At 53.3% G+C, this 14,791-nt stretch overlaps 4 protein-coding genes across 4 annotated transcripts; 3 read left to right on the top strand and 1 right to left on the bottom strand.

Annotated features, from left to right (window-relative positions):
• Positions 1 to 536: 536 nt before the first annotated feature.
• On the bottom strand, positions 537 to 2,039 carry RHO25_006919 (uncharacterized protein; the record flags this gene model as incomplete). The annotated part of the gene is made up of 3 exons (XM_023597713.2): positions 537 to 1,439; positions 1,492 to 1,710; positions 1,764 to 2,039. The coding sequence occupies 3 exons, from the start codon at positions 2,037 to 2,039 to the stop codon at positions 537 to 539; spliced, it is 1,398 nt and encodes a 465-aa protein (XP_023452600.1).
• Positions 2,040 to 2,332: 293 nt separating this feature from the next.
• Positions 2,333 to 4,058, top strand: RHO25_006920 (uncharacterized protein; the record flags this gene model as incomplete). The annotated part of the gene is made up of 2 exons (XM_023597714.2): positions 2,333 to 2,620; positions 2,670 to 4,058. 2 exons carry the CDS (start codon positions 2,333 to 2,335, stop codon positions 4,056 to 4,058), a joined length of 1,677 nt encoding a protein of 558 aa, XP_023451986.1.
• A 2,120-nt stretch (positions 4,059 to 6,178) lies between these two features.
• On the top strand, positions 6,179 to 8,789 carry RHO25_006921 (uncharacterized protein; the record flags this gene model as incomplete). Its single annotated transcript, XM_023597715.2, has 2 exons — positions 6,179 to 6,327; positions 6,389 to 8,789. 2 exons carry the CDS (start codon positions 6,179 to 6,181, stop codon positions 8,787 to 8,789), a joined length of 2,550 nt encoding a protein of 849 aa, XP_023451985.1.
• Positions 8,790 to 11,014: 2,225 nt separating this feature from the next.
• RHO25_006922 (uncharacterized protein) lies at positions 11,015 to 12,779 on the top strand (the record flags this gene model as incomplete). Its single annotated transcript, XM_065602856.1, has 5 exons — positions 11,015 to 11,348; positions 11,433 to 12,118; positions 12,181 to 12,390; positions 12,442 to 12,573; positions 12,636 to 12,779. The coding sequence occupies 5 exons, from the start codon at positions 11,015 to 11,017 to the stop codon at positions 12,777 to 12,779; spliced, it is 1,506 nt and encodes a 501-aa protein (XP_065458928.1).
• Between the last annotated feature and the right edge of the window lie 2,012 nt (positions 12,780 to 14,791).

Consider the following 14,791-nt stretch of genomic DNA (forward strand, 5'->3'; position numbering starts at 1 on the left):
GCCCAGCGACGTCTTGTCCGCCTGCAACGGCCAGTTGTACGTTACACGAAGGTGCTGTTCACTTCTGCGACCACGTGCTTCTGGCGAGCTCGACTCGATCTGGGCCATCATGGCATCTTCGGCGACGTCGTCAAGTCAGTTCCACGGGAAGCTCTTTGAGACAAGAAGGTCCTTGTGACAAATCGGGTGTCAATTTTGCTTCTGCTACACCGGTACAGCTCGCAATAACGCGGTATGCCGACCAGAAAGTCCACTGAAAGGTCTGTCGACCTGTAGCTGGCCGTGGATCGACCACAGGTTGCGACTCAGCTCGTCAGCGCCTTGTCGTCAGTCGATATCGAATATCTGTAGTCGAATTCAGATCACGGAGGACGTCGAGAATTCGCACATCCATCTAAGCTCCAACGGCTATACCTCCCTCAGATCCTGTTCCTTCCCGACGCAACGGCCGCAGCGCGAGAAGCTGGACGACAAAGTGCAAGGACGTTGAGAAACCAGAGGAAACAACGGGCCTGCGAGAGGCCAACGTTGCTTCCTCACTCGGTAATCCGCTCCGTGCTTCCGGCATCTGCATCGCCATGCTGAACCTTTTCACGCACACTCATCGCTCTTCGTCTCGCATCAACGTACATCATCATTTCAGTGTAGGTTCTCGGTACGACCTTGACATCTTTGTCTACCAGGAATGTGTAGTTGAACTGTCCAGTTGGCTTCGCCACACCGTGTTCGACATCTCTGACCTTGGAGTCCACTCGCACCTGTACACGAGTCTTTGCATTCTGAGCTCGACCTTCAGTCGTCTGTTGTTCGTCGGATTGTCCTGATATGAGAGGTGGGTCCGTGTAGACGACTGTCGCTGTGAGATATAGGACGCTTCCTACAGGTACGGGATTCTGGAAAGTGGAGGGATCAAGGGATACGAAAGTCGGTCGTGTGTGGGCGAAACTGGCAGCGCAGCAGAACGCGATCTCAAAGGTCTGTTTGAGCAGAAAGCCACCGAAGATCATGAAGTGGTGCCTGTTTCTGTACTGCGGCTGCATGATGCTGGCGGTCCTGAGTTGAGTCGCATCCATGGCAATCACATTTGAGGGCATTCGCATTGAATCAGCGGGGTCGTGATATTGCAACTGTCGCTGCCAGATGGCATGAATTAGATCACTCTCCTCATCGTTCGGCGTCTGCTTGAGTAAGGAATGTTTCGCCAGTTCTTTGCGACGCTGTCCGTTCTTCTCTCCCTCTTCGAACAGTCGCCTTTCTTCTTCAGTGTCGGTGCGAACGGCGGCGATATTCACTGGCTTCTTTGTAGCGGGATCCAAAGAGACCATAGTGCATTGGCAGGTCATCATGACATCTTCGGGCTTCGGCTTTTGACCTTTGGGTGGAGCTTTAGCGACTTGCAATGTGATCTCCATACTACTTCGGCCTGCGGCATACGTGACCTGATGTTGCGATTTAGCGGTTATCAGCGACGCGTGCTACGGGATGACAAACCTGTCCACTGTATTCAAGATCACAGACTTCGGTAAGAGGGTGCTCGATCGTAATTCGGTCGAAAGCTGCAGTCACCGTAGTGACAGCATCACCTGTGTGCTTGTACGCCACTACACCGGCAAGAGCATCCAAGTCCATCAGAATGGTTCCAATGCGAATATGGCCTGACGAATTCATATACGTGTCTAGCAACCATGGCTCTTGCGCAAGGGGAAGGACCTTGAACTATCAGTCTAGTTGTTGATGTGCATCTGTGTTCGCCAGCTACATACGACGCTATGATATGAATCTGACATCTTCTTTGGTGTCAAGTCGCGATTTGCAGGAGTGCTGGGAGGCTCCGGCTGCTTTTGGCCTGCTTGTTGCTCCCGGAAGGCTTCGATCCATGGCTTTTGGACACGCTCTCCTGTCAATGCTCTGAAGACGCCGTCTGTCCGGTGCTGGTGACTGGCAGAAAATTGGCGTCTGGCAGCGCATCGGCATTCTCTCGTCGTAACGCTTGGTCTGGCGCGGAACAGCTGCCGCACAGGGCTGCCTCTTGATGCCATGTTCGTGGGAGATGTGACAAGATTCGATGCGTTGTGAGTTCACAAACGGGAACGATTGAGGCGGAAGTCTGTTGTTGCCAAGCACGGGAGAGTTCGGAACTCTCATTCTGGCAACCAAGACTTCTGGCAACGATCCAGGGCAAATACCAACATTCGTTCCTTCCTTCTTCGCTGCAGCAAGTACTCTGAGACCAACTTGTTGGTGCTATCGATACAGCATCTACCATATTTCTGTCAGTCTGTCAGCACGACATGCTGGACAATTCCCACATGGCAAGCGAAATGCAAGTACAATGGCCGGACATCCTTTTGATCTCGAGCTGGGCCAGCTAGACTTGGTTTCAACAACTTCAGGTCTACGGCTACAGCTTGAGAGCAAAGCACAATTTGCTGCATCTGCGCATGATTTGGAGACACTGGCGGAGCTTGTGGCCACGTGTGGCCCACTGCAACCTAAGCGGGCCTGGCTCACTCTGACACCGGGCTTCCGACTGACCATTAGGTTGCATTTTCCATCTTGTGATCGAGGCGAAGACGAGAGATTGGCGGAGCAGCTCGCCCAAAGACTATCGGATGACATTGTACGTTGAATGAAGTGCCGAGCGCGGGCCTCATGCTGACAGACACCAGCTTTGGCAACAACTGCAGCTCGAGCCTAAGGCCAAGGAGATCTCGCTGGATACCGCAGAATCTTGTATGCGGATTCGAGTTGTCCTAGACGATCGCGAGAGGACGAGAACCGATTCGTGGTGCAAAGCACATAAGCTTGCGCAGAATGTGCCCGCTCGCGATGTACAACCACCGCCGGGAGTTCCCAAGGCAGAGCTCAGTGAGGCCATACTGTCTATGACTTTTACGGCTCCAGAGACTTGCAAGCGGAGAAAGACCAGAGCTTCTCAGGATCAAAATACGATAAAAGCAGAAAACCCCGATGAGGTCTTATTGGACGCTGCTCATCATCAATCTCTCGGCCCCAGATCCTGCTCGCCAGGTGTTCACTCGATGCGACGGACAAGAACGACGCCAGAGAGAAGTAACTTATGTGCAGACATGTTGTCAGCCACTCTACAAAACATACCTGAGGACGAAGTGCAGAGTGGCTACGCACAATTGCGGCGTCCTGGTCTCAAACGATGTTGGAGTACTGGCGACATGGTCCCAAATATGGACGATCAGATCGCGGCATTGCCACACCTGTTCGATGCTGGGCTGCGATACTCAATTGCTGTACCTCTGAAATGCTCCACAAAGGATATCATCGTTAGTGCAAGTGAGTCACTGAAGCATCTTGCTGACGTCTGCCCTACCGGCTTCTCGCCGGGCTTTCTGGAGGCAGTTGCTTCGCGTGCCGCATTCATGCCCACCATCAGCCATGCTTTGAGCAATATTTGTGCTGTGAACGCCAGAAGCCAAACCTTGGGGAACAAGCTCAAAGAGATAGCACGCCGTGATGGCTTGACCACTCGGCAGCAGAGCAACATGTCCATGGTGCAGGACAGTCTGGGAAGCCACATGTGGACGGTTTTGACAGCAAACCTACAAAAGTCAGACCGCGCTCCTCGTGCGCGTTTGATGATGAACTGCGAGCAATCGAGCACACCATTTGAAATGCTCACTCTTGACGGATCAGCGTTCCGCATCCTCGGGCCTGATGAGCCAGAGGCTTGGCTGGAAGAAGCGCATTGCTGTTGCGGCGAAGATGACTGCGTTTGTCCGCCCGATCTGGATCTAGACCACATGCTGGATGAGGGCTGGCACGAATTTTTGGTGGACGACGTTCCTTCGGCTTCTGAGGAAGACTCCCGCGCGGAGAGTCATGACCAAATTTCGCAAGCACGCGACACTCGCGTGGCAAATCTCGACGATGAGGTCTTCTATGGTAGCGAGCAGTTACAGTTGCTCGAGAAGGACTCTTTTCTTGGTGTCGTACCAGATGTAGTGTTTGTCGGGACGGTTTGCAAAGACGACGGAATGCTGATGGAGTCGGATTTCGATGCCGAAGAGATGTTAGCAATCTAGCGAGATGGTATGGGACCACCTTCAGACGACCTCGGTCTTCACACGAATACACTCAACGAGCATCACCCATGAATCAGCAGACGTCTCAGGTTTGTCCCTCGCTTCGTGGTTCCTTCGACCAAGTCCTGTTCTGTGGTCGGAACTTCGGAAGCATGGCGCCGCTCAGGAAGATTTCAGCCACCTCAAACTCTGCTCAACTCAACGCCATCATCAGACCAGATCCTTCATCACTACTTCCACTTCACACAGCACGGTATTACTATGACGAATGGCGTTCGCGATACAGCATAACGAGCGCCATGGGACCCACCACGTCACGACAGCTTCGCGCGGCACTAGGCATTTCCAATCGCTGCCACGACCTCGCGCTGGCCTGATCACAGGCGTCCAGCAGAGCATATACTGCGTATCATGAGACTCCATTTGCAATTTCGGTGCCGATGTCGTGTCGAAGTTCGCGCGCGCAGGATCGTGACGCGACATCCGCCGTGCCCATCACCACCGCGTCTGGCGCATGCAATATTCTAGAGCCCCGGGCAAATGTTCAACCGGTCGCAGTCGTGCAACAGGCCATCCTCGTCCCAGGCGACCTGGGTGCATGTCAGCACAGTCTTTGCGCAACGGCTTCAATTTACTTGCGTCGTTGTTCGCACGCGTCTCCGCGGTGCGCGCTGCACTTCGGACCCTTCGCTTGAAGAGGCTGTTCTCCCCGGGCTGCGACTCCATCTCCAGTCTCCACCACTCGGGATCCCGCGCCATTGTTGCAACAGCCGCCAGCGCAATGAGTGACGTGCAGCAAGGAACATGATCGACAGCTCATCGGCTCCAAAGACTGCCCTCTACCTTTTGCACGCACCAGGCGACATGGCTGCTGAAACAGCTGGCGGTGCTGACCTATTGCTAGGACTCCGGCAGCAAGCCCATTGTCTTTGTCCCTCCGCCTGCTGGCACTACTCCACGATTCGGTAATCGCTCGAAGGGCGATCCTTCGTATCGGTACGATACACGAAGCCTGCGCGACAATATGTGCGAACGTTGCACACGACGCTCGGTTCTTGACACCTTTTCGTGATTGTTGTGCTGCCATTCTCAGCACTCCGAGTCGTCGCTTAGCCTGTACTTCGAAAACTGCCAGCCAATAAGCCACCACTGACGCTGGGTCTGCATGCATCACGCTGCAGCTGGCCAAATAACGTCCGCTTGTGTCGTGCCTACATCCGCGCTGCGGGCGATCCGATGAGCTCAACGAGCGCCACAGTACCCAGTCTCTCGGCGGCCTTGATCTGGCGGCACACACGACACTTCGGTCATGGCTGATGCTGCACACCGAGAATTCGACCCTCTGGCCACCCACTGCTTGCTCCAAAAGCCCTTCTGAATGACCGGAAGTCGCGGCTTGCTCTTGCCGCCGCTCAGGCGTCCGGTCTCTGCTGCCCATCTAAATGCTCGGCATGCCTTGCCTTGACAAGAGCACGAGAGAGAAGCGAGAGATGCAACTTCCCGTGGTCATCAACTCGCGTTATCCCTGACGTTGCCGAACTGCTACTGGGTTATACGCCTATTCGGATCCCTTGCCAGCAGGACTGCGCTCCGTACCAACCAAATTTCCTGCGAAAGCGAGCCATTTACCTTGCGACTGCATACTCCTGGTTGTGCAGCTTTTCTAAGCATCAAAAGAACATTGGCTTTCTATTCTCTCGCACGAATTCAGTTGGCCATCCACATTGTCCGTCACCTGGAACTCAACACAAGCATCTCGCGACAACTTTGACTGCCCAAGAGCTCTTTCAAGAACGATGTCATAACGCTATCGTACTTCGATGGCACATCTCCGTCAAGCCGATAGTGAAGCCACTAGCTTGACTCACTTCTTCACTTCAGTCCTCACCTCTGGATAACGCTTCTTGGAATTGCTCACCTGCGCCTTTTATCGAACATCGACATCGCCTCTGGACACAACAAGTTGTTCTTGCAACTCGCAACAGACCTTGCGCTTCTCCAAAGGTTGGTCCGCAGCAGATTGGCGCTACGATATCACCACCGTTGTCATATGCTAAACAGGACACAGCCAGAGGATGACCGATATTCTTCCGAGTCCGATTCACGACGTATGATCAGCCATGTCATCCTACAGCACAGGTGATTCTGTGCCCAGCACTTTCGACCCCGGCATCGTAGCAGCATCTTTCTTCGCAAGTCTGACTGGATGCCTCCTCACCATCGAAATCCTTCATCGCCGAGGCACTGCCCTGGGCAATTTCAGGAGCTGGTGCGTTAACCTGCGACATGCGTGATCTGGCGATGGCGGAGAAGGCTGATGTTTTGTGCAGGGCCGAGACAGTGGCATGCGCCACATCCTTCGGACTAGTCGGTATCTGGTGCATGCACTTCACAGGCAATCGCGCCATCATCCTCGGCGAAGGCGATCCTGAGTACCAGCTGGTCTACAACTCAGGTTACACTGTGCTTTCCGTGTTTCTGCCCATTATCGGACTCACCATTGCCTTCTCCGCTGCAGAGCTGCCTGCGAAACAGCAGATCCTCCACTGGACAGCGCTGGTGCTCACAGGTACCTTCGCGGGCTTGAGCATTGTCGGCATGCACTATCTCGGCAACTTCGGTGTGACCAACTACAAGCTGAACTACAGCCCTCGATATCTGGCCGCATCCATCGTCATTGCCATCGGCGACTGCCTCACAGTTCTTGCGTTATTCTACAACCTGCGCGAGAAATGGATCAGCTCCTGGTGGAAGCGCGTACTGTGTGCGCTAGCATTGGCTGGTGGAGTGTCTGCAATGCACTTTACAGCCTCTACGAGCTGCAGGTACGAGTTTCTGCACAGCAATAGCGTTTCTGAGATTCGTTCGCGAGATACGCAAGTGATAGTTGCTGGTGCCATCTGCGGTGCTGCTGCAATCATGTGCATGGGTGTGCTGTTCATCACACGTGCGCGAAACCGGATACTGAAGAGCAGATCCCAAAAAGTAATGCTGGCCTGTGCAATGTTCGACCCGGACGGGAAGATACTGGTGACGACCGAAGGCGTGCTACCTGCCCGAGAGATCACCGACAAGTACCATCATCGAACATTTGACGAAGATTTCGATACGGCGCACGCGGTCTTCCAATGGATCTATCGTGTGACGCACAACTGGGCGGGAGTGAGCGAGTTGGTGCCTCGCATGAAAAGTCATCTTGCAGCGGAGAAGGAAAGCACAACGGGAGATGTTAAGGTTATCAGCTCGCATGCCAGCGCCATCTACGACGCGGAAACTTACAGCAATTACGAACTCATATTTTGCGAAAGATTCTGCACCGCAGCGTCTTCACTTGCGACTTCGATGGGGTTGCCGATCGAGCAGCTTGGCGTGCTATACGACAAAGTTATCGAGACAGGGACGTTGCGAGTAGAGGCGAAAGAGAAGCGCTGTGCATCCTCAGAAGACAAGACGTTGGCGGAAGTCGAGGCTGCGCTCCGTCTGAACCTTTTCGGCAAAGGTCAGCTCATGTTCATCACCCGCCAACTGACCCAGGATGAGACAGACAAGCTGCTGAATTCGGGCTACCGATTTGCGGGAAGACAGCAAGTAAGCAGGAGCATTGCGCAGGCTATGCAGGTGCCGCAACCAGCTCTGGAAACCCAACTAGGAGACCTTTGGGGCTATATTGAGAATCTGATGAACACAGAAAAGAGTGGGACGTACTTAGCGTTCTTTGCCATGGTCCCGAAACCGAACGGCAAAGGATTTGACATTGTGGTACGGAAGGAAAACCAGGATCAGCTGCCGGATGTGCCGCTACTTACTGGCAAATCTATGCAGTGGCAGGCTGCATTTCTGGAAAAGATGGATGGCTTCCGTGTCCAACAGTGCATCCAATTCTGCGAACTTGGTGATGGGCGGCAGGAGACTCGATCTCCACAGGAACAACAGTTCGCGGTCATGGTCAACCAGGCCATAGTATCCTTGACTCAGCAATTTCCCCCCGAGTGGAAGAATGAGGCCCGATTCTGGGCGCAGCAGCTCAGTGCCCACTACTCACATCGTCTTCGAAGAGGCTCGACCATCACTACGCTGTACGCCTTCACCTGCATTGGCGATATGCATGCCTCTATCGACAAGTCCGAAGCATTATGCCGCATCCCCCGGACATTTTTCGATACTCGGCATCGATGTTACTCTGGCTCGCCGGATCATGCCGTCTTGATGAAAGACATACATGCTGCCTTCAGCCCTCTCTTTTCACGGAAAGTGTCCAAGCCAGAACATAGCAAACGCCGCCACGGCAGACTCTCCATTGCCCTCAGCAACAGCCCCGTCAAACCGCTCAGGAAAATGCGAAGCAAATCTATGCCCATCGTGCCAGGTAAAACACCGCCTTCCAGATGTAGTAGTGCTGCAGAAGGCCACACAAGTGATGAGGACTCTTCTTCGATGCATGAGCTCGTCGACCGCCCAGCTCATCTCGCCGGCTCGGGCTCTGCTCGAGCTATTTCTGATCGGCAGAGGACGAGGACGGGCAACTGGGGCGGGATTCTCGTCAATAGCGAGACTGTCGTCAAGACGGACAGTAAGAATGAGTTCTCGCAGGATGAGAAATTCGAAGGAACTCGTGATATGGGAATCAGAACTGCAGTGGGAACTGCGAAGCCCGAAACAACCTTTGTGGATGAGTTGGTTACGGTGACGAAGGGACGATTCTTACCTGCCTCAAGTCGGGGTTATGTGTGATGAAGAGACATGACCTCTGGGCACTGTGGATGTTTTGTGTTACTTTTTGCTTGACTCTTTCTTCTTCTACTCACCATGTCGAATACTGAGAGATACCCTATCGAAGCGATGATTTTGGTTGCTTCTCTTGGCACGGAGCAGAGGGACGGGTGGGCACGTGGGATCGGTTCTGGAATTGTGTATAATACTCCGGTCAGCAATAGGTTGAGCATTTCTCGTGTCCGCTTCCACTTTCCGGTGCAAATGGCATGGTTCGCAACGGCGGAAGTCTATCACGTATACGCTCATTTCGACTTCGTCTTCAGCTCGTTTCCATAGCCTTCTTCCTCGTTTCACCAGAACGGGTGTAAGGTTTGTGGCGGCGGCTTACGCACGTTACCAATCCCTTTCTCTTGCATCACTACTTCATCCTCTGACTCCATCACCTCGACGACTCGGGCAACATCACATACACGCCCGGATTAGCGCCTCTTATTATCAGTGCATCCGTTGTGCCGTCCAAGCTCCATCAGTTTCCGACGTGCGAAGAGACCTTGGAGCGAGACGCGCGCTGGGCGGCCTGGACTCTGTCGCAGATCCCACGCGCTGGACCTCCCGCCTCGACCTGCACCACAACGCGGCCGGTGATTTCTTCTTCACAGCAATCCACGGCCTTCTCCAAGCTGCATGACAAGACTGTGGTCTAGACCGAGAGTCAATGCCAGCGCCGTTGATCGCGTGCTGTGGCCAAGCACGTAGTGTCGGGAAAAGTGCGACCACGCATACATGAGATGAGATTACTATTCCTCAATCACGTGGGTGAAGGTCTACACATCTGCTCTGGACGCGGAGGAGTTGGTCAAGACGTTTGTGAAGCTAGGAGCTATACCGGGCATCCGCCAGCAACAGCCCCTTCCAGACTCATATCCTGGTCCGCCAAGCCAAAGGCCTCACTCACGGTGGTTTAGCCGCACACCGGCAATCGGTCTCTAGGCTCCACTGAACGAGGGCAACGAGAAGCGAAAATTCGCCTGCTCAAATTGCTGTAAGAATGCTTGTAGTCATCACTGCTGGCAAACGTGAGCAGACTGCCGGACAAGCCTCGCCCAATGCCTCACCATTTTGATCCCGGAAGAGATCGGATACTCGTAAGCAACGGTCGCCATGCGATTGGCTGGAACAGGCACCGGTAGCTGACGAGGTGGAGCACTGTTCAGGATCTCATCTTGTCACCCAGGTTGTGTGCAAAAACAGAAACCTCGCACGAGATGTCGGTCGCTGATCAATTTTCTCGCACACTATTGACCGCATTCCCAGATACGTTCTTGTCCACAAATACAATGTCTCACCTTTAGCGTTCATCAGCCACGCCTGTGCCATGCGACACAAGCATGGCAATTTCTTCGCCAACGGTGGCATCACCTGTCACAACATCTGAAGAAATACTTCACTCGTATTGGTGAACTCCGGATGGAAGCCGAACTAGAGTCCGATAATGGTAGGCATGAACTAGCTTTGCTCGGACACGACGAATAGGAAAGAGGCCCCTATTTCCAGCACTTCCGCATTTCTGGACAAATCCTAGTACGCTAAATAATAGGTTTTGACTAGTCTTGCGGACGTCTGACTGACACGAGAAGCCGCAATGAGCTGCGCACGCAAAACGGTGACATGACCATGGACGAAACTCTAGGCTGTCGTGTACACGAGGCACAACGGCGAAGATCTTGACTCGAAGTGGACGCATGTGAAGACCACGGATCGGCAACGAAAACGTCGAAGGCTTTTGAGCTATTCAAAGCGCAAGACTACGGCCATGCCGCCAGGCCATCGGATGATCAACAACCAGCAGGTGCAACATGCCTGAGATAACCAGCCTGTCTAGTTCCTGTAGTGCTGATGCTACAACCCAAATTGGCGATCTAAAGAGCGAACACCTGGCTGCGCCCATTGTCCTGCCCCGTGGCAGTCCATGTTAAGCGTGATTGCTGCGCTAGAGCCGCTGCGCACCTAGTCGTGCTGGGCGCATACCTGACAGTGCTCGGATCACGACAACAACTCAGGGATGGCAGCACGCACGTTTTATAAGAGCGCTGCTCGTCCTCACGACAGACTTCACGATACCCACCCCACCGACCTAGTCACTCTTTTACTTGCTGCGGTGTCAACTGCCTTACATTCTTTTTAAACCCAATCATTACGACAGAACTTTCGTTTTAACTTAATAGTCACTTCACGTCTTCACGATGCAGATCAAGGTCCTTGTTGCTGCTATGGCAGCTGCGGCAGCTGCCGCTCCAGCTGTGTCGCGCGACCTAGCTCGTCGCGACTCCCCGGCTTCTTACGGTGCTGCTCCTCCAGCGCCAAAGACATACACTCCATCCAAGCCAGAGGAGAACACTCCTACTAGCCCTAAGAAGGAGGACCCACCGGCATACGTTCCAGTGACCACTTCTGGATCTTGCAATGCTCCAAAGCCCAGCACCCCATCGAGCTCATCTTACGGCCCTGGTGGTGATAAGCCATCTGGCGACAAGCCAACTGGTGACAAGCCATCCGGACCATCGACTTATGGCCCAGGTGCTGACAAGCCCTCCGGCGACAAGCCAACTGGTGACAAGCCAACTGGTGACAAGCCATCCGGACCATCGACTTATGGCCCAGGTGCTGACAAGCCCTCCGGCGACAAGCCAACTGGTGACAAGCCATCTGGAGACAAGCCATCTGGCCCATCCTACGGCCCAGGTGGTAACACTCCATCTGGCAACACGCCTTCCGGTAACACGCCTTCCGGTAACACCCCATCTGGCAACACGCCATCGGGCAACACGCCATCGGGCAACACGCCATCGGGCAACACGCCATCGGGCAACACGCCATCGGGCAACACGCCATCGGGCAACACGCCTTCCGGTAACACGCCATCTGGCAACACTCCATCTGGAAACACCCCAAGCGGAAACACCCCAAGCGGAAACACACCATCTGGAAACACACCTTCCGGCAACACGCCATCTGGAAACACCCCAAGCGGAAACACACCATCTGGAAACACACCTTCCGGCAACACTCCATCTGGCAACACTCCATCTGGTAACACTCCTTCCGGCAACACCCCAAGCGGAAACACACCATCTGGCACCACGCCTTCTGGCAACACTCCTTCTGGCACAACCCCATCTGGCAACCGACCAAACACCACGACTCCAGCTACCACTCCTAACTCATGCGGCGGTGCTGGCTCCGACAGCGGACTTGATCTCGGACTCAGCTTGGACTTGGGACTCAGCCTTGGTGCAGGCACACCAGACAACATCCTCGACTTGGCTGCTAAGTTGAACGTTAACTTGGTAAGCGAGCGATGTCGAGACCTTCCACGAACGTGAGCCATATACTAACCTCGAGCCTCTAGGACGCAAACGTGAACGTCGGTGCCGAGATCGCCGCCGCTGTTGGCGCAAACGTGGACTTGAACGCTCAAGTTGATGTCGACGTTGTGCTCAAGGCTCTCCTGGACCTCGCTATCAAGGTTGACGCTTCTGCTCAGCTTCAGGCCACTATTGAGGCTGCTATTGGTGCTGGTGTCCAGGTCGACCTCTCTGTCCTCATCAACGCTGTCATTGTATGTCATTCTGAGCTCTGCTTCTCTGAACCGTGACTAACCTCTTCTCAGGACGTCTCTCTCTCCGTTGGCATTGACCTTGACGTGGATGTGGAGCTCAACGCCGCTGTTCTCGCTCTCAAGGCTTCAGTTGAGGCTGAGCTCGACTTGGACTTGGATGTCAACGTCCAGGTTGCCGCTGCTGTAAGTTTTCACGCACACTTTTCGCCCATCGAACGCAAATTAAATATTATTTTCCCTTCTAGGTCAACGTTCTCGTTGCTGCTGCTGTCCAGGCCGGTGCTTCCGTTGACGTTACCGCTGCCATCAACGCCGCTGTGGGGGTCTGCGCACAGGTCAACCTTGAGGTCCTTGTCAACGCCATTGTCAACGCTGCCGTCTCTGCTTAAATGTCAGATTTGGCTTGCGGAGGATTTGATGATGTTGAGGAAGATGGGCTGTTTCGATGAGATTTGGCAATGCGTTATGCATGGGTCAATGTCGGGAGCGCGAATGATAGATGGAGGACAAACTGAAGGCTGTTTGAAGCTCTGTCCTAAGAAGATATCCAATCTATGTGATTATTATGTTATTCAACGTCTTCCTTTTCTCATCTTGGTGCTGCGCGGCACTACCAACTGGTTTGAACCCTCCTGGTTGGTGAGCATGCATGCCTGTAACGAGGGAATGCCTTGTAGCCTTGGGATACGACGGCACACTACTTGCTAGCTCGAGAGGTTATATCGACATTCGCTCTTCAATAGGGCAGAGACATATCCTATGTTCGATTGTGCAAGATTCGTTAGTTGCGTGGCCATCGGTATGAGGAGTAGAATTGACTTGACGAAGCAGTACGCCTGTCTCCTTCCAGACGCTCCTCGAGTGACGTCGAGATCTTGGGAGTGTAGTAGCTGCAGGTGCGACGGGGAGAAATAGTCTGTCTCCGAGGAATAGGTAGCTGAACTGGAGCTCATTTTCTCCCTCGTTGCCGTTGCAGAGTGGATCTAATCAGAGAGCGATCAAGACATGGCCCGTCTCCTCCGGCAGAAAGCAGCAGTACCGCATGTCGTGTCTACATTCATTGTCATTGCAGAGCAAACGGAGCTAGAGACAAAGCTAGCAGAGGGGTTATCTCCAGCAGAAGGAAGTGACTGAACTGCATGAAGGATGTGTATTCAATAGCTTTGCAGATTGGGCTAGAAACAGAGAAAAGAAGGAACACAGCTTGGTTCCTACAGAAAGAAGTGGCTGAACTGCATGTCGTGTTTGCACCCATTGGCTTCGTGGAGTGAAGACAACCGGAGAAGTAGCGGACACATGGATATCAGAGCTCGACCAGAGCATCACATTTGGAGGCCGGTGCCGTAATCGTTATGGCGCGATGCATTGTGCGCTCCAAGATTTTGATGGGCTTCAGAAAGCGCAGTCTGAGATCGAGACAGCAGTACACAGTCAAAGCCTCAGTAGACCTCGAGGCCAAAAGCGAGTTGTATCGCAGCGCTGATCTGAGGCAATCTGCCTCACATCAACTAGCTCGCTCTGATTTTTGATACCACATGTACTGTTAATGAGTATTCTTTCAGGTAGTTCTCTTTTGGAGGTCATGGTGCCAAGAATACAGATGCCTGATCGTGGTATGATGACGAGGCTGTGTCTCTTGGCTTTCCAACCACGTGGTGGGTCGACATGGTATGAACCTTAGCACACAGTATAGCGATTAGGCTTCTTGGAGAACATGTAGTTGTAGTCGAGTGATCGTGGTTTCAACTGCGATATCCATGCTCAAAATGTAGCATGCAGAACTGGGTACCGCAGACAATCGGTACTTGTCTCCAGGTTCTCGAACAACTTCAACTACTCGAGCCTGCGTGTGTCAGCCAGTAAAGCAGCACATGATGTCTGATTTTGAAATTGGCCTTTTGATGCGAAATCCTGGTCATTGAGTCAAAGACTGATAGCAGTACCACCAGGTCTTCAAGTGAACAGCCAGGCACCTTCTGCAGTCTTGGCAAGAATGTTGCTCGGACGCATGGCTTTCAGCAGGTACATGAATGGGTCCCCCGTGGAGAACAGAAATCAGTGGTTCCAGAAACTCCTTGCGTTTGTCATCATTGCCATATATAAAATCCACAATTGGCTTGTCCAGTCAATATGCATGGAGACTTTGTTTTCGGGACGCAGTGTCCAGTGGTTCGGGGCACGGAATCAAGCTTTCCAGAGTCGAGTAGGGCATAGGTATGCAATTCCTGCTCCGCCTACTAGTGCTTAGTGATGACGAGAACGCTGTGCGTGATTTTGGGGCTCGGATGGGATTCCCCGGAAGCGTCTCATATCCATTAGTGATCTGGGACGCTGTCTTTTGTGCCATGCATATCTCAACCTGTGGAAGAGAAGGGCTTTTCGTTCATGTTGGCATATGATA

The sequence above is a fragment of the Cercospora beticola genome, chromosome 4, assembly GCF_033473495.1.
Source record: "Cercospora beticola chromosome 4, complete sequence".
Lineage (NCBI taxonomy): Eukaryota > Fungi > Ascomycota > Dothideomycetes > Mycosphaerellales > Mycosphaerellaceae > Cercospora > Cercospora beticola.